Below are 23,694 nucleotides of genomic sequence, written 5' to 3' on the forward strand. Positions count from 1 at the left end.
TATCTGGTAAGGCTGAGTTGAACCTGAAACATCACCGGGCAGCCAGCTAACTTCTGAATGCTTCTATTCCGACAGTTCTGCACAGCCACGAACAATCGATGAAAACACTCGACCTGTCGTGGCACAACTATATTGACGTTCTATCTTGCAGCATTATATGGGGTCGCAGGCCCGTGCTCAACACGTTCACGCATTAGGTTCTCAGATAATTCATTTTTTTCTGATGGCTAGATAAGGAAGAATACAGGTGAGTTTCTTTTATCTTTATAAGAGTAGGCAAATTCTCATAAAGCCAGTATTTTTGCGAAATGCTGTAACTGGTTCGCCAGACAGATCACGGAAGCGGGATGATAGAGAAAGGAGAATTTATTGAGGAAACGATGAGGGGCCAGCCTAAGGTAATACCCTCTGGCCTCGTACACTGCTTAGAGGGAAGAAGAGGGGAAGAACAGGAGAGGGGAAAAAGATGAATTTGAGGACTGATGAGGAAGATATGCAGTAGGATGCGATTGTACGAGTATTGAGAGATGTTGGTGTTCATAGGGCCTGTTCACACCTTTCACTGTAGGTCTGCGTCGAAAAAAAAAAAGAACACGGGAGTGATAACTATAACCTTGGGGACCTTTGTGTGGCTGATTTATCAATCGCTCTATCAGAAAGCCAACTCGATTTCGTGAGAGCTTCATGAGAGAGAAAGAATACGTTGAGCATGCGCTGGCGATAATATGTAAGAGTGCAAGGGTCACGAAAAAGAAAAGGAAGCTGACCAAATAAAAAAAAAACGCGGATCCCACGCACTGTTGGAATCGACGCAAGAGAAGCTTTCTGTGCTATTTGCTATGATTGATGGATTTTAGCGGTGATGTTCACGGCGAATCTTAAGAGCGGTGGGGATCAGATAGCAAACGGGCATAGCCGATATTCTAATCGACATTAAGAGAAAGGAACCGAGATAAGCAGGTCATGTAATGAGTAGATTAGATAATCGGTGGACCTCTAGAGTTACAGAATGGGTGCCCAGAAACGCAGTCGAGAACGGCAAAGGCTAGGTGGGGTGATGAAACAATGAATTCGCCGGCGCAAGTTCGAATCGGTTGGCGCAGCACAGGGGTAATTGGAGATCGGAGGGATAGGGACTCGTCCTGCACTGGACCTAAAATAGGTTTATTATTATTATTATTATTATTATTATTATTATTATTATTATTATTATTATTATGACGGCGGCGAATGTTTAATTTCTTGAACCTATAGTCCGATTAGGAGAGTAGTGAGTTGACGCTAAATGTTACCTTGCCAGTGCCACTGCTGCTTGTCTGCGTAGTACACAGAACACACACGGAGTGCTTTTTGCTCGAGGCATTGTTATGCGCGCTGCTTCATAACATCTTAGAGGGTTAAACATATTCATTCCTTCACATGACACATCGCACCACAGCCCGAAATTACGAACTAAATTACTGGGTTGTATGAGGCAAAACGGCAATCAGATTATGAGGCACGCCGTATAAAGTGGCGGACTCGTCATTAATTTTTTAGGCCGTGGTGTTCTTTAATGTGTCCATAAATATAAGTGCACGGGCGTTTTTTATTTCGTCACCGACAAAATGCGGCAGCCGCAGTCATGATCAAACGCGCGACTTCGAGCAATTCCACAGCCCCAAAGGTACCACGCCGGGCACAGAAGTGTTGATTTCACCTATGATCTCTTTCGTATTGCCGCCTAGTCTTTATGGTATTAGTTAACGCGGCTCTGCTTCTGCACGCCCTGCGTAGGCTGTCTGCGTTGCAAATATACACGGTGTTTATTTTTAGCAATAGTAGAAACGTATCATACCGTCCCTTGACCCTTTTCACTAAACCACCTTCCCTCTTGCATGGGAATTTCGAGCAAAAAGTGAGGGAGTGCGATTGTGAAGAAGAAGAGGCGCTATTTTCTGTAGCCGTTTAATGAGCTCGACTCCGCGCCTATGAACCCGTTTCGGAACTGCGTCGGTTCTACCCATTCTCTTCCTCATCTCCTCCGCCCTCTCTACTATTCTATCTAGCTTCCCTCTGAACTTGCGCTTGAGTAGAAAGGTAAGCGCTGCAATTTTTGCAATGCTCTTTGGGGAGGGGGGCACGGATAATTATTAACTAATTATCTAGCCATTAGTATTTCTTTAATTCAGAAGTCTTCAGAAGCTAGCTACCGACACTCTCCTGGTATAGTTCAAGAGGCTTTGCTTTTTTTGGCGCATTCTTGCTGGCGCACTATTTATATGCTCTGTATGGTATTTTTATTCTGGGTTTCATAAGCAAATAATGCCTGTACGTCATTGATTTAACTTTGTAAAGTTGCATGTTTCTTTCATGAGCACGAAATTTTCATCAAGGCCTCATGAGGTAATAAAGACCTTAGCATCGAGCACCTTTCAGACACCGTCTAAGGAACCAAATGAATCATAGGATGAATGATTGATTGAAAAGGCGCTCCATGGTACGTAAAATCTGAAGCATCAGAAGGTCGAACTACTTGGACTACGATACGAGGGAAATAAAATAAAGGCTGCTAAAGCGGTAACTTGGGTAGGATGGTGTTACAAACTTGAGACTATAAAACCGCGCAGGAAAACGCGATACTTGACGTGAAAAGACACAGAGGGAGCGCCATCTTTCTTCCTCGGGTACCCCGACGAAGAAAGCTGGTTGATATAGAAACCCAAGAAAATAAAGCTGCGGGGACTAGCTTGGCACCACGTGAGCACGGAATAAACCTCCGTGTCCGAGTTCCTTAGCGCGAATAAGACTGAACAGAAAAAGACGCAAAGGGCACACACTGCGCTGTGTGTGCCCAGATGGCACACACATTTTATCCTGACATCGTGCGTCGTTTACTTCAGGGTACGCACCTGCGGCCAAGCCATCGTTTCCTCCGTGGTGTTTGAGGCATCCACAAGTACATAAATGATTCCAGGGCTACAGAAGACAGATCAACCGGCCCCTGCTCTAAAGCAGCTGAGCTTAGTTCTTTTGTATGAAAAGTACAGCAACCAAAAGCACATCTATACCGATGGATCGATTACGTTGTGCAGCTCTGGGGGTGCCGTGGTTATACCAACGCGAGGCGTGACACTGCGGTTCAAGACATCGCATGTCACAACCTCAACGGCGGCAGAACTAACGGCCCTGCGTCGAGCACTGTAATTGATTGAATCTGAAAGACCTAGAAAATGAACTGTGTTCTGTGATTCAAAACCGGCATTACAGTGCACGCAGTCAGTTCTCTGACACGGATGCCTAGACCAATTGAGATACGAAATTGTTAAACTTTACCATCACGTCCAACAAAAAGGTCAGGAGGTCGTTTTCCAATGGGTACATGGCCATTGTGGAATCAGTGGCAATGATTTCGCCGATAACGCTGCTCGCACAGCACATCAAGAAGAGCACAGCGTTCCAATTCCGCTTTCGAGGACAGACGCCGCAAGGCAGCTTTGACACCTGGCACGCAGTCTCACACTGACCGAGTGGAACTCGCCAAACTTACGACTTACACGACTGCATCGACTAAACCTCTCCCTGCAACTCCGACCTCCACTCGGACTTCCTTGACGTGAAGCTATGCTTCTCTGTCGCATTCGGTTAGGGGTTGCCTTCACAAAGGCATACTCTACATTACTTGGAGTGACTGACAGTGCAGTATGCGAGGTCTGTGGCACCGAAGAAAATATCTACCACCTGCTGTGCCACTGTCCACGATACACCTCAGAGAGACAGAACTTGCCAAAGCATTCCAAAAACTGGACAATCGGCCTCTTTCTGTGCAGGTGCTGCTGGAACACCACCCCATCGCCCGTCGGCCCATAAAGCGGTGAAGGCGCTTTTGTGCTTCTTAAGGACGACGGGCTTGCGCGACCATCTGTGAATATTAATGCAATTTATGTAAGGCCACACACGTCAGCGAACTCACCGCAATTTCCTTCTTTCCTTCCCTCCTCGCTCTCCCTGTTATCTTTGTTTCCCCCTTTCCCATTCCCCCGGTTAGGGTAGCCAACCGAACTCCCTGCCTTCTACTTATCTCTATCCCTCCTCCCTCCCGATCCAGGTGGCATACTAACACGCCCATATTGCTAGTCTGTTAAACCTCGTGTTAGCTTATCAAATGTCTGTAGATGGTCTATAGCTACAAAAAATGTCTATAGCTATCAAATATCGAGCGCTAACCATAACGTCGCGAGCTCAATCGGGCATCGTTTCATGAAGCAGCCGTATTATTATGCATTATTATTATTATTATTATTAGTCTATTATGCATGAACTGTGCCTTAGTAAAGCATACGACAGGTATCTTCCCTTTTATGCCGAAAACGAAAGTTTAGCTTGAACACTCAAAGACGTGTAAAAGTGGGCGAGAAGACGCCTAAGTTATTTCAGTTTTGTCTGTGCGATGCCCGTCACTTTGCTTTAATATGCAAATTTTGGCTTGGCTCTTATGGTCAGGATTGAAATGCTAAGTTCGTGCTTTCACTTCTAGGAAGCACAAATGCCGGGCAGTCAAGAAGCGAATCATGTCGAAATAACGATGCTTATTGCAGTGTTGTATTCTGTGTTGAAGGGCTGCGTGAGCATTGTTAGGCACGAAAAGCATAGAATATCAACGATTGTGTAATTTACTTTTAGAATGAAGAGGGCGCATCAGTACCGCATCCCTAATATGAACGCACGTCTCTTTCGGTTAAATCAACTTTAATATTTCTTACGTTAGAAAACTTACGGAACATGATACTTACTGTACTTGTCCAATGTGTACACAGCGCAGGCTTCGGTGGCGTTCCAATACCTCAACGTGTATGAGGTCACCTCCGCTCCTAAAGGATAGACCCTTGTCAGAAGTATGCTCAGCATGTATGCTCACCGCTCAAGTATGCCCAACACTGCTACCCGGTATGCTGCTGAAATGTTTTGTAATGTTACTGCTGGCCATTACTGCGTTTTAGGTACTTGTAAAATGTGCTAGGTACCGTAGTACGGTGTCTAATGTGCAGTATGCTCCGCTATTAACAACAACATATGCAACTGAACGCTCTTGCAGCGAAGCATTTACACGCTCCACTATTCGTCTACTTCACTGGTAACTGGTATTGCGCGACAGCGAAAAAGTATATTTACTTGTGTCTATAACAAAATTTCTCGCGTAGGGAATAATAAACCGGTAACACCTGTCGAAAGGAATGTTCTGGGCTGCCTAAAAATAGGTGTAAGTGTGAAGTTTAGCATACCGATCAAGGTCAGCCGCGTTACAAGAAGTCATACGTGCATGGTACTAAAGGGGAAGGACTTCTTCATTAAAGTGTAGAAATACATCGGAATTTAAACTAGACAGTTTCACCAATAATTCCAGCAAAAAAATTACTTAGGTGCGTTCTGCAGAAGCGGAGTTATTGGCTATCAATGATTACCTGGGATCAAAGATCAAAGGTCGCCTGTGATTCCCATTCCTTGTGCTCCCGCTTCATCTTCAATGCCTAACACTGCGAGGGCTTCGGTGGAGCGGGGGCGTACGTACAGCGCTCCACCTACTGAACGTCAACGTATGTTTTTTTTATTTTGGAAGTTGCCATAGATTCCACTATTTCAGATTTTGACGCTTATGACGCGCCAAACGTAAAGCCCCTAGATTATCTAAAAGTAGTGAAAGGCTTTGATCTTGCCGCCGAGCTACGCGATCCTACGAAGCGAAAATTAAGTTTTAAGTGTTCTGTTAAGGTCAGCCGGCTACATGATGCAGCACGACGCGTCGGGCACGCTCATTTTGAATCTATTTCGCGTGGACCAAATCAGGAGGCGCAGTAGGCAGTTTGAGCTACCTGTAACGTGACAGCTTTGTTGGAAGTTTACGCTTGGGGCCTCCAATTACGTACGCGGTAAAGGAGAAATAGCTTTTTCTTGGCAACGACAACACCGAAATTAATGAGGTTTGCTGCATCTAAAAGAAAAAAAAGTTGAAATACAGTGACTGTTTATTGTGAATTTTTAATTTACCTCGTCAATGTTTTAATAAATATTGACAACGATGACAAATTTTCAGAAAACGAAACTATCAAGTTTACAACTCTAACTAAGCAATGAAAAATAACATCACAACTCTGTCAATGGCACCTATTAATACATTCAAAGCGAATAAAACTGATATAATATACATGGCTCTCACATAGCCCTGTAGCTTATGAGTAGAACTCCAGCAATACCCTTGTAAAGAATGTAAGAAATTCACGTAACATATAAAATGACTTACCAAATTTGTAATCTTTGGATGGTCTAATTGATGGACCTTAAATAAATGCGATATCTCTTCTCCGTGCAGTGCTAACAATTTCTAAACATCGCACTTCTATATTTCTTAAACTCATCAATTTTTGAAAATTGCTTTTAAAAAAACTGACGCCCTAAATCTGACTTTCGCTTCCAACAGTCGCAAGAATTCAACTTTATTTATTAGATGCATCAAATTTTATTAGGATCCATATTCCACAAAGTGGTTCATGCGTTTAACGTTTATTTGCGAAGCAGTCATCAGAGTTGGGCCCGACCTAAAGCTTGCTGTTAAGAGCCCCGCGTCGCAGAACATCCGGCGTCACTGTCGGGGACTGCGCCGGCGACGATGTCCGCATGAGAAAAATCATCCCGAAATACGCATCCCGATCCACCCGGGCCTTCCGCCTGGATCCCCCTTGTCTGGTTCCCCTAACCCGCTTTCTTCTCGTTCAGCAAATAAACGGCATTTATACATAGTAATACGGCGTCAATGCATTGTTATGCAGCGCTGTCTTAACACGACAACTTCACAACGCGTTTATGCACTTTATACAGTCACCGTGAGTATTTCTCCACTATCACCAGTGCATCTTCGGCCAATTTCCCAAAGTTTTTTCTTAGTAAGTGCTATGTCTCATTGGCTAACCTCATTTGCTGATAATATGTCCGCCATAATGATTGTGTGTCGTTTTCAATTGCGAACAGCTTTAGCGTAAGTACGTTATTTGTGAATACAAGCCCTGGTCTGCTGTCGAAGCGCAAGTGCCTGCTGTTATTATAAACATCCTCAATTTTATCGTCTAAAAGCAAGGTACCGTGAAAATAAACCCTTAGCATTGAGATACAGCTTTAGGTGCATGAACGATGTTGCAGGAAAATAAAAAAAAAGGAGTCCATGCACTATGAGATTGAACGTTGTGGTTCGACCTGAGGCATCGGACATGAACTGGACACAAAGGGAATCGTGTGCGTCGGGTTTTCACACAATGTCCTAGTTTGCAAAACTCTCGTCGCTGTCATTTTAATGCACTCCTGAAAGCCCACGCAGCTCGACGCATGCTTAGGCCTACCATTGTAAACGGTGACAACAAGTGTGGTAGTTACCTGGCCAGGTACTTACACCCATGTACGGTCCATCTGTGCCACCATCGCCCAATTCAGCATAAAGATGGCGTTGGTGCCTGAAAAAGTATCATCATTAAGCAACTCTGCAGGGAAAACTGAAGCGGTATTTTGTGGGTGGGCATTTTAGTTATCTCCAAAAGAAGGTCTCTATATTCACGAGAAATAAACAATAGACCAACACATTTGTTCTCTGGTTCTCTGTTCACAGAGTGAGCAACTGCAGTCTCGAATTAGAGAATCCGTCTCTTCTCTCGCTGTTAGCATTTTGTTTTGAAGTGCGCTGCCATTTTCCATCATGATTGACTAACTAGCTCACCCAGTAAGTCTTTAGAGAGAAACCCCACTTTTACTGACGTTTTGCGAGCGGCGAATGACGGCGTGACACATATTGTCACCGATAGGCGCAAGTATTTATCAGATTGCGCTTTCTACGCGCCCTTGTCATGCGCACAAAACCTGCCTTCTTTTGCACCTTCTGTGAATTGCTTTGACTTAAAATCTTTGTTTTGAAATCAACTCTTTTGTGTGCGCTGCTGTAATAGTTCACTTGCGACCCTACTAGAATTCTGGTAGCGCCCTTCTGGCATCCACGTTTGCCACGAAAAATTTCCCATTTGGTCTAGTTCATTATGTCAGCATTTATATTACAGCGAAATTTTTCCGGCAGTTCGTATTCCCGTATTCGCGAAAGGTAAAATTTCCCTCAGTGGCGCTTTCTTCAGGAGCGTATTTTCCTTAGACAATCAAATGAAATTATGCTAGTAATGTTATGACGTGTACTAACACCTGGGTTTGAATCCATGAGCATTAATGTAAATGTTCTGCACTTACGCTTGCGAACATAACATGAAGTCCTTGAAGAACTCGTAATTAGTCTGGTTTAGTTCAAGTTTTCGATAATATGCGCATGTGACGTATTCACTGCCCTTATATTCAACGTAACTGCGCTGATATATCCAGGTCCGTTCATTCGTATTCAAGGCCTGAAATAAGATTCAATGAGTATCCATACAAGTGCGATACGCAGCGCTATTCAGGCGCAATTTCAAAACATTTCAGTTTCATGACTCTACACAAATAGAATTCTTGAAACCAGTAAACGTTACATCACGTTACGGTACAGGGGGCACATACCTATTACTGTGTAATTCGAGCGCTGAATGTAGGTGGTCAACATAAATTAAACGGCTTCACTGGTTACGTTCTATATAACAACCGTCGGGGAACATGAAGTGAGTGCCCTTATTAAGCCGCACTGGTTTGCCGTACGCTGGCCCGTCTGGAATTTGTACGCAGTTGCGCTACAGATGGACGTTTCCTTAAGCGCGTGGCAGCCACACCATTTGGTTTGGCTTTCTCCGTCAAGTTCGCCAGAGTTCGTTACTCTCGAGTAATAAGCAGGGTCAGCGCCTTACGCGTCCTGGAAGGCGTTATACTGTCCTCGCATAGCTCTGGCTTGGAGCAACTGTATTTCTTTCGCTTAGTCTATTTAGTTAACCAAATTGTCTAAGTTATGCTAAATGAGGCTTAGGTAATTCTCATAAATAGGCTAGGTAATTTGGCTAGTCTAAACTACTCTTCCTTATATTGTTTGTCTCGTTACCCCTTTTAGACAACTTTTTTAAATGTACTCGAAACTGACCCTGTCTACCTTTGTCTGCCTAACTCTGTCGAGTGAGGCTAGCTTAGCAGTACTGTTCGAGGAACTATCAGACATTGTTTGGGATATCATCGGCCTTACGGAGATTACAAGAGTTGGTGAGGCTTATACGTTGCTGAATAACAGTCATGTCCTCTGCTATAGAGGTCTCCCTTATAAGAAGCAATACGGAATAGGATTCTTAATCCATAAGGACATAGCGGGCAACATTGACGAATTCTACGGCATTAATGATAGGGTAATCGTAGTCGCATTCAGACCTAATAAGAAGTATAGATTAAAGGTAGTAACACCGTACGCTACAACATGCAGCCACAACAATGAGGATGTGGATCAGTTTTATCAAGATGTTGAATTAGCGATGAAAAAAGTGCAAACTCCGTATAGAATACTGATGGGTGACTTCAATACAGAAGGGGGAAAATAGCAGGCGGGTGAACAGTCAATTGGCAACTACGCTGTCGATTCTACGAACGCTAGAGGAGAGATGCTGGTATAATTCGCAGAAGGGAATAAGCTGAGAATAATGAAAACCTTTTTCAGGAAGCGTAGGAACAGAAAGTGTACCTAGAAAAGCCCTCATGGTGAAACAAGGAATTGAATTGATTTCATACTTTCTGACAATCCCAGCATAGTGCAGGATGTAGAAGTGATAGGTAAAGTACAGTGATCATAGGTTAGTGAGGGCTATGATTCACCTCAATTTGAAGAGAGAAAGAGTAAAATTCGTCAACAAGAAACAGGTCAACTTAGAGGCAGTAAGGGTAAAAGCAGACACATTTAGGCTGGTACTTCCAAAGAAATTTGCAGCCTTAGAACAGAGAGATGGTGATGATTACATAGAGCTAACAAATGAAACCGTAACGAGGCTAGCTTCAGAGGCAGCAACTGAAGTGGGAGGCAAAGCAGCAAGGCAACCAGTAGGCAAGCACTCCCAAATAACAAATAACCTAATAAAGAAACGAGAAAGAATGAAAGTCCCCTACTGAAGTGATAAGGTAAAATTCGCGGAATTGTAAGGACTGTTCAATAAGGCGAAAATAAGTGACATTCGAAATTATAATGTGAGAAAGACTGAGGATACCGTAAAAAATGGACGCAGGCTCAAATCAGTGAGAAGGAAAGTTGGCATAGGACAAACAATATGTATGCACTGAAAGATAAGCAGGGTAATATCATCAGCAATCTCGAATGTATAATAAATGCAGCGGAAGAATTCTACACTGGCCTGTACAGTACCCCGAGTACTCAGGAGAACTCTATTCGCAACGATAAGGGACAGGATACAAAAATTCCTCCTATAACTAGACAAGAGGTCAGAAGGGCCTCGCAAGTCATTAAACGGGAACAAGCGCCAGGAGGAGATGGAATAACAGTCGACTTAATCATAGATGGAGGAGCCATAATGCTTAAAAACTAACGGCTCTCTATAATATATGTCTATCAACTGCAAGGGTCCCAGAAAACTGTAAGAATGCAAACATCATACTAATCCACAAAAAGGGAGACATTAAAGAACTGAAAAATTATAGGCCTATTAGCTTACTCTCAGTATTCTATAAAATATTTACCAAAGTAATCTCCGATAGGACAAGAGCACCACTAGACTTTAGTCGACCAAGGGAACGGGCGGACTTCAGGAAGGGATTCTCTGCAATGGATCACATCCATGTCATTATTCAGGTTATCGAGAAATCAGCAAAGTACAGTAAGCCCCTCTATATAGCTTGCATAGATTACAAAAAAGCATTTGATTCAGTAGAGATACCAGCAGTCATAGAGGTATTGCGTAATCAAGGAGTACAGACCGCTTACGTAAATAGCTTGGAAAATATCTACAGATATTCCACAGCCTCCTTAATTCTACAGAAGAAAATTGGAAGATACCTATAAATAAAGGAGTCAGACAAGGAGACACAATCTCTCCAATGCTATTCACTGCGTGCTCGGAAGAAATATTCAAGCTATTAAAGTGGAAAGGTTTAGGAGTAAGGATCGACGGCGAATACCTCAGCAACCTTCGGTTTGCCAATGGCATTGTTCTATTCAGCAAGAATGCAGACGAGTTGGAGCAAATGGTTGAGGACCTTAACAGAGAGTGTAAGAGTGGGGCTGAATGTTAATATGCAGAAGTCAAAGATTACGATAAATAGCCGGGCAAAGGAACAAGAGTTCAGGATCGACAATCGGCCTCTAGAGCCTGTGAAGGAGTACGTTTACCTAGGTCAACTAATCACAGGGAACCCTGACCATGAGAAGGAAATTCACAGAAGAATAAAAATGGGTTTGATCGCATAGGGCAGACATCGTGAGCTCCTGACTGGAAGCTTACCGCTATCATTGAAAAAGAACATATACAATCAGGGCATTTTACCGGTGATGACATATGGGGCAGAGCCTTGGCAGCCTGACAAAGAAGCTTGGGAACAATTTAAGGACTGCGCAAAGAGCGATGGAACGAATAATGCCAGACATAACTTTAAGAGACAGAAAGAGAGCGGTTTGGATCAGAGAGCAAACGGGTATAGACATTCTAATTGACATCGAGAGAAAAATATTTCACTGTGCAGGTCATGTAATGCGTAGAGTAGGTAACTGTTGGACCATTAGGGTAACAGATAGAGTACCAAGAGAAGGGAAGCGCGAGTAGAGGACGACAGAAGAATAGGTGGTGCGATGAAATTAGGAAATTTGCGGGTGCTAGTTGGAATCGGCTGGCGCAAGCCAAACCTAATTGGAGATCGCGGTGAGAGGCCTCCGTCCTTCAGTGGACATAAAATAGGCTGATGATGATGATGATGATGATGATGATGACGATAATGATTTACATGTACGCCAGTGCCATAGAAGCAATCTAGGGCGAAAAACATAGGCATTGCATCTTCCCTATATACTTCTAGAAAGCTTCGAATGTATGTCTCTGTAACGTGCGTTATAAAGTAATAGCTAGAGCAGCGCATATGTTCTGACTTGAAGAGTGCGGCGAGGGGATTTAGGCAGCTGCATCGTGATTGAAGTTAAATTGAAGGTAATAAGTAAAAGCAGAAGGAATAATGAACGAACCAAAGCACGTGAACGATAGGGGAGTTTCCCATGAGTTAGGAAACGAAGTTTCTTGGCGCATTCTTCTAGACTTTTTGACCGTGGCAGCAGCTTTCTTCCAAAAAGAGCAAGTGCGCCCGCCCCCAGCTCACGTGAGGCTAAATACGCAGGAATGAAACGTGCGTATAATAGTCATTCTTAGCCTTTTCTTTCGTGTCATACGTCTGTCTGCCTACCCTCTGCCCGCCAGTATTCCCTCGACCTAGCATCGCCTTCATTCTCTTGACATCACGGGTTTGACGCTTCAGAGCGGATGAACGACCGGCTTACGACAAAGCCTAGGTGCAGCTCACTTCATAAACATAGATATAACGCGACTCTAAAGTTGGCACATATGCGGTGCATGAACATAAGCGTTACATGTAATTGCACTTTCTATACGAATACAGAGACAACTACACACATCGGATTTACTTTATGAAATTTAAATACGTTATTAACTTTATTAGCTTTGCTTCACATGAATTCGAACCTGTGCGCAGGATTTGCTATTTTTTTGTTAACGTGCCGATAAATTTATTCATGACTGAAAAGTCTGGCGATTGTTGCATCAAGCGGCTGCAAATGCGTTTGCGAGGCGGCCAAATTTCTCATAATAATTTTGCCACCAAACGGCATTCCTTTCGGCTGCTTAACAATTTCAAAATTTAATTTTGGGGCTTTATGTGCCGAAACCACGATCTTATTATGAGACATGTCATAGTGGGGATCTCTAGACAAATTTTGACCTTCTGGAGTTCTTCAGTTTGCACTCCTTGCGCGGTACACGCCTGTTTTTCTATTTCGCTCTCATCGAAATGATGCAGCTGCGGCCCGGATTCTATCGCGCGACCTCTTGCTGAGCAGCAGAACGCCAAAGCCACTAAGCAAGCATGGCGAGCTGCTCTTAAGCACAATAAAAAGTAAAGTGCGTCGTGGCAGGCTTCCGCGAAATCGTACAATAGCAAGACCAAACTGATAGTCGTGAGCACAGGTACAACAGCCCTGAAATGTTGCGTTAGCAGCTGTTTCCAGGTTCAACCATTGTTAAGTCAACCGTGAGCAGCGCCTGATTTCCCGCAATAGTTGAATATAGGATGGAAACGGCAAAGAGCGCTCTTGTCCCCGAACACAGCTGCACATGCTGAGGGCACTTTAGTAATGAAGCTGGCCGGCCACAGATCTCAGAGCACGATTTATCCGCAGGCGTATATGTTGCCGCTAGAAATGGCTAAAAGCCAGAAGCAAGGATATGCGAAAAATTCTGCCTATCATAAGCACAACTAAGCTCATCTGCGAGCAATGCACGTGAAGCAAAATATGTGCTTGCCTCTCGATTATATCGGCTCCAGATGAATGTGAATTGACTGAAACATCTGTCCAAGAAACACGAAAAAATACCTTTTCCCCGTAAATACTGCCACCTTTTAAGTTACTGCAATGGCGCCTTTGCTACTCCTCGTATATTGATATCCTTAGCTGGAACGTTTATACCAATTGATATAACATACGCAAGTGCATTGAATGCGTGACCAATTAGTTGCTACGACGGTTGCACGTTGCAGTCTCAGACTCGAGGAATTAGACATAACCGCCGTCTAGAAATCCGGACGCAAGCACTCCGATGCCGGCTGCCTATCATGCGCCGCCCCCCCCCCCCCCCCCCCCCCATTGAACTCCCACCACAAGACGACGAAGATGAAGGCGCCTTCCTAAGAACAGTAAGCGAGGAGGACTTAGCTGAACAACAACGAGCAGACACGGAGCTAGAAAGCCTCGTCGAGCATCTGGAAGACAACACCTCAGTTGTCCCTAGTGCATTTAGGGGAGGGTTGTCTGTCTTTTTCCTGGAAAACTACGTCCTCGTAAATAAAAATTTCTCCCCAATCCACGCAAACTACCTACTCGTTGTGCCCGTAGCATTGACGGCCGAAATCATGCACGCCCTGCTTGATTATCATACCGGCGGGCACTGCGCATTGTCCCGTACGCTCGAAAGGTACAACAGAAATACTACTCGCCGCGCCTCACCACCGAAGTCCTCCATTACGTCGAGACATGCCAAGAATGCCAGCGACGCAAGACACTTCCAACAAGGCCAGCACGATTGCTACAACCAATCGAGCCGTTCAAACAAATCGGGATGCACTTGTTGGGGCCATTTCCCACGTCAACATCCAGAAATAAGCGTGTCGTCATGGCTACCGACTACCTTACCCACTACGGCAAAACGAAAGCCCTGCTTAAAGGCAGTGCGGCCGAAGTGGCGAAATTATTCGTCTAGAATTTGCTGATATGACATGGTGCCCCGGAAGTGATGATCCCCGATCCAGGTACGGCTTCTACAGCGGAGCTCACGCAAGCGATTCTGCAACACAGCCGGACAAGCCACAGGACAACTGCCTACCACCCGCAGACGAATGATCTTAGGGAGAGGCTAAACAAGACCTGCGTTGGTATGTTGGCAACGTACGTCAGCGTCGACCAGATGTTGGATGACGTCCTTCCGTACGTAGCCTTCGCTTATAACACGGCCGTGCAAGAAACAACGCGGGTCACGCCATTGAAGCTGGTTTACGGAACGAACCCGACGGCGACTCTCCCCGCCATGCTGCGGCACGTTACCGACGAAGAGAATCACGACGTCGCCGCCTATGTCCAACGCGCCGAAGAAGCCCGACAGCTCGCCCGCCTGCGCATCAAGAATCAGCAGAGGACCGACAGCCGGCACTACATTTTGCGACAACGAAACGTGGAGTAGCAGCCCCGCGACCAAGTTGGGTTTTGGACCCCAATACGCCGACAAGGTCTTAGTGAAAAACTTCTGCGACACGCGTACTTGTTTATCTTTCTCGCGTGACCACGTTTCACCGTCTAGCAAATGTTATCGCTCAGTGCAAATGCGCCACCATGTATCGGAAGTTTCTCGAATGTTATCTATGGTTCTATCCGCTGCCTGTTGTCACGGGACCTTGTGCAATCTGAGTGTATACGCAACGCGAATTCTCTAGTACTTTCTGGTAGGCACGTGGGCCCAAGCGATTATTCTGGAACCTTCGATGACTCACGCATAAAAGCCGACGCGCTTGCCCAGAAGATCAGACTTCAACGATCGCCGACTGTGGCCGCCGCTATCGTTATGATTTGAGTATAACTTGCTTTGGCGAGCAAAGGTTCGCCCCATAAGAGGTTAGTTAATTAATTCACAGTTTTGCTGATGTGTTCTTCATTCATTACTACTACTTGAGAATATGTGGCGAGAGCGTCGTCGCGGGGAGACATGTCTATACACGAAGCTCCAGTATACACGAAGTTGACGGCGGCTGCAGGGACACTGTTCGCAGCGGCTATCTATATTAGAGATTAAGACGTTCTGGGATCATTCACACCGTAGGTGAATGACGGGTGCATTAGCTTGTACTACATTTGGCTTTTGGGCGTTCAACAAATGTTAAATATTTTTCTTAGACACGCACCTTACGCATCAATTAGGCATGAATAGTCATGTAACGCATCTTTTCGGGTACACTGATGTTCCTCATATCGAAAATTTTTTAAGCGCTTCGACTTTAGGAACTCAGGGCTGCCTGCCTCTATGACGAGAGGAATAATTTATATAACCATACGATTAGGCAGCTTTTTTAAGGCATATCGAACTGATTTCCCTGCAGATCTACAGTTTTTAAATGTGTCATTTCGTTGTTACGCAACACGCAAGTCTTTGCACGCCATTCTGCTTCCGGCCACGGTCGTGAAAGGACGCAGGATGGCTGGCTCTTCGCGAGCTGTGATAACGGCCGATTCTGGCCGCGGAACATCGTTTTTGGACGGCCTGAAAGATTACAGGATTGTACTGCCGCCGCTGCCAACCGGAGAAGGACTGAAAACAATGGTTGTTCTTCACTGCGACACCGCTGGAAGGCCTTACAGGATAGAAGATTTCCGCCAGCCGATGAAAGAAGCCGGCGTCATTGAACAGGTGGGCGGTATCGGAGCGTACCAGATGTCGCACGTCTGGTTAGTCAACTTCCGTAGTGAAGAAGCCAAGAAAAAGTTGCTCGACATCGGGCATATTGTTGTTAAAGGGAAGACTTGCGTTGTCTTTGACCCTGAAAGGCAGGAAGTGCGGCTGAAGGTGCATTGGTGTGCCTTCAACGTCAGCAACGAAAATCTGAGGCGGGCGTTCGCCGAGTACGGCGAAGTGAAAGAAGTTTCGAGCGATAGATGGAAGACCGGCGGGTTTGAAAACGCCGACTCGACTACTCGTGTTGTGCGGCTGGTTCTTCGAGAAGGTGCAAGCCTCGAGCGCATACCCCATCAGCTGCGTATCGGGAACGGTGCAGTATTAGTCGTCGTGCCCGGGCGTGCGCCGATATGTCTCCGCTGCCGCAACACAGGCCACATTAGGCGGGACTGCAAGGTGCCCAAGTGCAGCGAGTGCCACGCCTTCGGGCATGAAGAGGCTGAATGCACGAAGTCATACGCCCGCGCCGCGACTCGAGGAACATTCGGCGATAATAGTGAGCTGCACATGGACGAGGATGAAGCTGAGCAAGCTGCCTCCAACCCAGTGGTCGAGAGCCCAACGGCCGCAGCGCTGAGCGATGAAAAGGAAGGCGCCATGCCAGGGACTCGTGAGTCAGCGCCCAGCACCCCCAAGTCGGCAACCACGAGCATGGATACCAATTCACCGCAAGATATTCCACGCCCTTCTGAAAAAAGCAACGAGGAACCCATGGAGTCTGACCCTGCGGCTGCGAAACGGCGCCACGACGATGTCAGTGCAATGAGCCAGGAGCAACGACTGCGTCTCCTAGAACGCCAGTGGGGCGTAGGCGAAAGGAAAAAGCAGCGTGTCACCAGCGGGCAACGATCGTCGTCGCTTCCTCGCGACGACAACCCGAAGACCTAATAATGGAGGGACGGCACTACACGGCGCGGCGTTGTGCGCATGAAGGTAAGCGCCGTACTAGCGGCCTGGTCTTGCTTAACGATGGCGGCATTTGAAAGACACCTCGTAGTAGCCACGCTTAATGTCAGGGGTCTTTCATCCAGGAGGAGGCAAAATCAGCTGCTGAGACTCGTGACTGAGCAGGAATTGGATATTGTAGCGATACAAGAGACCAAAATCGAGAGTCAAGACCAGACCGACAGAATGGTGCTCTCGTTCAGTAGTCGGTATGATGTTTGCGTGTCTCATGCCGTGGGTACCTCGGCAGGTTGCATGCTGTTGATTCGCCAGTCTCTGGGAGCGATTGTGGAAAAAGTTGAGACTTGCGTTTTCGGTCGATGGATTGTCTGTGACATCACACTTGCTGGTTTGGAATTGCGTATTATCTGTATTTACGCGCACACTAACACGGAAGAGAGGCGAAACCTTTTTGAGACAGTCGGCAACCATTGTGACACAGACCGTCTGCTTGTCTTACTTGGCGATTTCAACTGCGTAAGCATGGCACGCGACAAAACCAGTGCGACGCCCTACCGAGATGCGAGTACTGCCTGTTTAAGTGACATAATTGATCGCTGTCATCTAGAGGATGTTGGTGATTGTCTCGGATGTGGTTCTGGCGTTCGGTTTACCCATTTCCAAGGAACGAGTCACGCGCGTCTGGATCGGGCGTACGTATCTGTTGAACTGATACCGTACTGCGGCGAATACAGCGTACAACCAGTGCCGTTCAGTGACCATTGTCTTGTTGTCTTCCATGTAGGTAAAAGAAAAGGAACGAAAAGCAAATTTGTGTGGGAAAACTGGAAACTTAATGAGAAGCTTCTAAACGATGATATCTTCGTGGATCGCGTTACGTCGGCGATACACGAACTGCCAATGGCGGACAACGAACTTCTGGGAGCGAAGTGGGAAAGATTTAAGCAGGCAATGAAAATGATGGCAATTGAACGATCGTGCGCTATAAAGCAAAAGCAAAGGCTGCAGGAAAACACGCTGAGAGATGACCTAAAGTTTTTGATAATGCAAGAAGGAAAGCAGCCAGGCACTTGCACCGAAGAAATGCGCACCGTCAAGCAGAAACTAGAGGCAATAGATACGGAGCGATATCGAGGAGCGATCGTGAGGGCGAGGGCACAGCGGCTGATAACGGGCGAAATGCCCACAAAACGTGCTTTCGGCTTGGAAAAAAGGCACGCCCGCAAGAATGACATACCAAAAATAGAGTGGAACGGTGTAATCTTCGTAGACAAAGGAAATATAGAAAGGGCCTTTTATGAATACTACAGCCGGCTCTTTGGTTACACCAAAGTAAGAACCGAAGATTTCAAGACCCGTTTCCTCTCTTTAATGCCGCGGCTTAGTGATGATACGAAAGAGCGGCTAGAACTGCCCATTTCAACAGAAGAAGTGCGGAAAGCCATAGAAGACCTCAACCCGGGAAAGTCCCCAGGACCAGACGGGCTAGTAGCACCGCTTTATAAGGCATTCAAAGATGATTTAGCACCGGTTTTGGCTACACTGTTTAATGAGGCTTATGACAAGGATATGCTTCCTCCTTCATTTTTAACATCCCATACAATTTTAATACCAAAAAGCGAAGATGAAGCTAGACTGCGACAGGTTACCGCTTACCGACCCATATCCCTGACTAATGTAGACTACAAGATCTTCATGAAAATTCTGGCTAAAAGACTCCAAGCCGTGATGCAAGAATTAGTGGGACCACATCAGACCTGTGGTATCAAAGGTCGCACCATATATACCAACATACACACAGCCCGGTCCGTGCTCGAGTGTTGCGACGCTTTGCATGAAAGCATCGCAATGCTCCAGCTCGATCTAGAGAAAGCCTTCGACAGGGTGCCGCATGACCTCTTGTTCTCTGTTTTAGAGCACGTTAATGTCGGATCAGTCATCTGCCAAGGCGTAGCCATGGCGTACAGAGGATGCACGACGCGGTTGTTAGTAAATAAGGGGGTGGGAGCGCGCATCCAAGTGCAACGCTCTGGGCGTCAGGGTTGCCCCCTGTCACCATTGCTTTTTTGTTTGTATATTGAACCTTTTTGTTTGAGCGTTATTGAAAGCAACAGCGTTCATGGTTTTCGTTTGCATGCGGCGGAGGTCCGCATTCTCGCGTATGCTGATGACATTGCCGTATTCTGTGCTGACTACGAAAGCGTTCGTGTTGTGGTTCAAATTGTGAAAGACTTTTGTTCTGTGAGCGGGAGTGCTGTGAACTGGGCTAAGTGTTTGGGGTTCTGGCACGGCGACTGGCCCTTAACCCCAACGAATTTCGCAAACATGACTTGGACAGCAACCCCAGTAAAATATTTAGGAGTGCCGCTGGAGAATTATCGCGACAGTGAGCCATATTGGAAATGCCAAGTTGCTGAAATGCGTGAGAAGGCCGACAGGCTCAAAGGCTTCAGCTGGTCTATTTTCGCGCGTGCCACAATTTGTAACCTTTTTTTTGTAACCAAGCTGTGGTATGTCTTGCAAGCAATTCATTGTTCTCGCGTCAATGTGCAGAAGCTGCACCGTGTATTTGCGGTTTTTGTGTGGGGAAGCACTTGGGAGCGGACACGACGCACCAATCTGTTTCACCGCGTCCGCTCTGGAGGACTAGGTTTGGCCCATCTATATCTGCGCCAGTTGGTTAACCGATTTATGTTTTTTCGTGACACGAATGACCCCTTTTTGCGAACTGTGTGTCAGGTTAGGTTGGGCAGGGTTTTGCCAAATTTGGTTGTTAGTTCGGAGAGTATGCAAGGGAGCATTTTTGGCTTCCTTAAAGAGGTGTACATGGCATGTCGCGTCTTGCAAGTGCGATTTTCGTTTGAATATTTGTCAGTGGTGTCGCGAAAGAAACTTTATAAGGACCTGTGTGAGGTCTTTCTTCCGGTACCGTTGTACAGGTCGTTGTACTGTGCAGGTCCATGGCAGTCAGTTCTAAAACGTGTGAAAAGAATGACTGTACCAGGCGGAGTTAAAAGTTTCTTCTTTAAGCTCCATACGAACACTCTTGAAGTCAAGACGTATTTGGAAGCGAAGGGTTTCTTTGTGCCTTGGGGAAATCATTGTTTCATATGCCGGAAGCCGGAAACTATCGAACATGTTTTCTTAGATTGTTGGGAAGCCCTTTTCTTTTGGGACATTCTCCAACGCACGATTAAAAAAGACTTACCGGTGGATGCTTTCGGAATTAGATTTCTGCCCGTCGAGAGTGAAGACGGGGTTCCTTTTGACATGATTATGATATTGGGCCTGTACAGTATTTGGCGATCCAGGATGGCGGTCAGCCACGTAGACATTGATGCCAGGCCGATAAGACAGTATTTTTGTGAATCTGTTAGCAGAGCTATTGAAGGATACAAGATACAAGACCCAGTGCCTGAGTGGCTTCCAAGAATGGAAGCTTTGCTACACATGCGTGAATTTTAATCTCATCACGTAACCCCAAGTGAGGGTGACGTATTTTTAGCATACGTGTTGTGTTCTTCGCGCGGACTGATTTTGTAAACTGACGTGTTGAAGTCGGCAATAAAGAAAAAAAAGCAAGTCTTTGCACGGAAAGCAACATCACAAGCTAAACTGAAACGATGGGACTTATGTACCACTAGAAAGGTCTAAGTCTTTACTGACTGATCAGTTTTCTTTTTTCCAAGTTACCCACCGTGGTTGCTCAGAGGCTGTGGTATTGGGCTGCTAAACAGGAGGTCGCGGGATCGAATCCCGACCACGGCGGCCGCATTTGGATGGGGGCGAAAACACCCGTGCGCTTAGATTTAGGTGCACGTTAAAGAACCCCAAGTGGTCGAAATTCCCGGAGTCCTCCACTACAGCGTGCCTCATAATCAGAAAGTGGTTTTGGCACGTAAAACCCCATAATTTAATTTTTAGTTTTTTTTTTCAAGTTGTCGAGGGCTTCGTGCAGTTGTATGTATGCAATATATTATAAAATAGGCAAGAAGTTTGTGAAGCAGCTCCAAGTTTATCATCAGCTATGTCAAGCATTTTAGGGCATTGTGCATATATAATAGGCTAGTGTTTGAAATGGTGTCTAAGGTTGCGACAGTTCCTCATTAAACACGCTACGCTCACCAGTTGGTCACATTTCTGGTGTCATTAAAATGAGCTAATGAGCAAAATTTATATATGAAGATGAGTGCGGCAAGTTTACTGCTAATTAGATCTTGTTTTACGTAATGTTTATTCACTCTAGAAAACGAGAGTTCTTGACTCTGCATTACCGATGCAGTGCGAATTCATTCAACACCACAAATGCATTAATAACCTCCGCGAGAACTTTAGCATGCTAGGTTTGGAACACTCTTAATCTTTATCTACTTTTTTTGTTGTTGGAGGATTTTCCATATCGCCGTGTGTTGTAAAATGTGAACGAAACTGAGACCTGAAATAAAAGCATTCAGCCTTTCCTTATGCAGGTTCTGCACCAATGAGTTCATTTTCGAATTTGCGGCCTATTATCCAACGTTATTATTTTTGTCCTTTAGTTTCGCATTGCTCAGCACTTGTGTCTGATGTCTGGAATACCAGGCCACAGCCGAATCAAGTATTAAGTGTGGGCCTCAGAAGCCGCAGCCAGTACTTGGAACTTGTTCCACAGTTTCTATTTGTACATTCCCAGACGGATGTGAATGCTGATGTCAGGACCACAGCTGCTCGAAGACTCGAAAGTTTCCTCCTGGCCAGAAATTTTGCAGCAAAGGAAGCAGGCGCGGGTGTATAAGCGCACATGGTTCCCGTCGGGGGTGGACTTCTGGGTTCGGACGAGCGCGTGTGTCGGAAGGGAGTTAGCTTAGATAGTTATGGAACGTGGACGGCTCGTTCGGCCACATCGCCGAACGGATTCCGACCACGTCCTGGAGTCCAACGCACTGACAAGAAAGTGCCATTTTACAGCGATAGCTTTCTTATTTATTTGTCACCAGTCTGTGGTTTTTGTACGTTTCTGGACAACTTCGGACACCGGATGTCACTAGTAAATAAGTACCAATGTCCGATCATCGGTTTCGAGCCTGAAATGCTAGCTCAGTAGCGCGATGCTCTAACTACTACACCACGGAGACGTGCCTGAAAAGGCGGCATAAACTTCTGCGAACGAGCGCTTGAGACATTTGGCGCGCTAGGCGCATCGCATTGTAAGAGTTTGCCCATGAAAACAGAGCGTGTGCATCTTCTGGTTGACAATGAACAACGATGTCACGGGTTGCATTCGTCACGGAAGTTTGCTGCGCAGCTCTCTTCGTGTGCTGTGGCACTGTCACGTGTTTCTGCAAAGTCAAGTGCGTCCCGCCGGGTCATTGGACACATTTTAAAGCTTAGGAAAAGCATCGCTCTCTCTCTCTCTCTCTCTCTCTGTGCAACTTCCCCGAGAGTGTGTGAAGGACACGTTCTTTGCTAAGATGCGCAGCGCATCTCTTGTCTTAATGCGCAAGTTACCTCTTACAATTATATATGACACCAGTGCTGGTTCTGCCAGAAATACTTGGGACTAGCGACGTGAAATTTCATTGCATAAATGTTATTAAGCATCTGAGCTGATATTGTACATAGAAATGGTAAAAGGGAACTATATATATCAATGTTAGTAACTTTAGCAGCTGTAAGATGGCAAGGCCATCAATGTAAGTGACCGTTCTAAAATGACGAAAAGCATGCATATTACGCATTGCTTAAAATGGTGTGGAGTAGATTTCTAGCGTACGAAATATGAGCATCTAACGAAACTGCGATTATATGTACTTACGTCGATTAGATCCTGAAGATTCGCTGCCGACGTTACAGCAGCCAGTTGAAGAGCAACTACTGCAAAAATGTTCATCTCGGCGATAGAATGGCTTTTTTATAGATATCATCTACCTGAATGTGAAAAGAACCCAAGTAAACATTGGAAAATTAAACAAGGAACGACGACTCGTCTGTAAGTTCTGGAAGTCTCATCAAAAAGCTCTGCATGCAATAAGGCTTAAGAGGCATGAGAATAGTTAAGCACAGTTTCAATGAACAGTATCACAGCATGTTTACCTGTTTTTCTCTTCAAACTGTAGAACTTATTTGCGTTCTCACGCTTACATCTTTTCGGTGTAACGTCTTTCTTGTCTCCTTGGGCAAAATTTTTAGTTCGATTCGGTAGGCGATTATATTAGCAGCGAATATGGCGCAAACGTGCACTGTTATGCGACCAGCGTTGCCACATGTTGTTCCTTCCCACCTGTTACTTTGCTTAAAAAGAAGACAAAGCGGCGCATAGGACTGGACAATGCACGATGCAGGATTGCGTGTATGCATTCATCTTCTACACAACTGCATGTGCCATTGTTATTATACTATATTTTTCATAACAACGAATGCCTGGCGTGCGTACTAGGGAACAATGAGGGAAATTCAGTTCGATATGGTTTGAAAAACACATAGCTTTGCCGAGTGAAGCATGTCATAGCTGGAATTTCGTTACGCGCTCATGATTGCAGGTGTCAACTCGCGTGTTTAAAGGCGCAGGGCAATTCGCGAGACTTGCGGAGTCCTTAGAATGTTTTCCAAATAAGTGAATATT

The 23,694-nt window shown here is 45.6% G+C and overlaps 2 protein-coding genes across 2 annotated transcripts in view; one reads left to right on the forward strand and one right to left on the reverse strand.

Annotated features, from left to right (window-relative positions):
* Window positions 1–23,362, reverse strand: part of LOC142560829 (uncharacterized) — a 42,829-nt gene extending 19,467 nt beyond the window's left edge. The window contains exons 1-5 of the mRNA XM_075673205.1: window positions 23,166–23,362; window positions 22,888–23,000; window positions 8,254–8,405; window positions 7,402–7,478; window positions 4,773–4,850 (exon numbers count right to left, since the gene is read on the reverse strand). Of these exons, the coding sequence (XP_075529320.1) occupies window positions 4,773–4,850; window positions 7,402–7,478; window positions 8,254–8,405; window positions 22,888–22,962 (382 nt within the window). The 5' untranslated portion in view covers window positions 22,963–23,000; window positions 23,166–23,362. The remainder of the gene's footprint in view (window positions 1–4,772; window positions 4,851–7,401; window positions 7,479–8,253; window positions 8,406–22,887; window positions 23,001–23,165) is intronic.
* On the forward strand, window positions 15,728–19,116 carry LOC142560828 (uncharacterized). The gene has a single exon (XM_075673204.1). The coding sequence runs from the start codon at window positions 15,759–15,761 to the stop codon at window positions 17,073–17,075; it is 1,317 nt and encodes a 438-aa protein (XP_075529319.1). The 5' UTR covers window positions 15,728–15,758; the 3' UTR covers window positions 17,076–19,116.
* Window positions 23,363–23,694: the final 332 nt, after the last annotated feature.

The sequence above is a fragment of the Dermacentor variabilis genome, chromosome 10 (genome assembly GCF_050947875.1).
Source record: "Dermacentor variabilis isolate Ectoservices chromosome 10, ASM5094787v1, whole genome shotgun sequence".
Taxonomy (NCBI): domain Eukaryota; kingdom Metazoa; phylum Arthropoda; class Arachnida; order Ixodida; family Ixodidae; genus Dermacentor; species Dermacentor variabilis.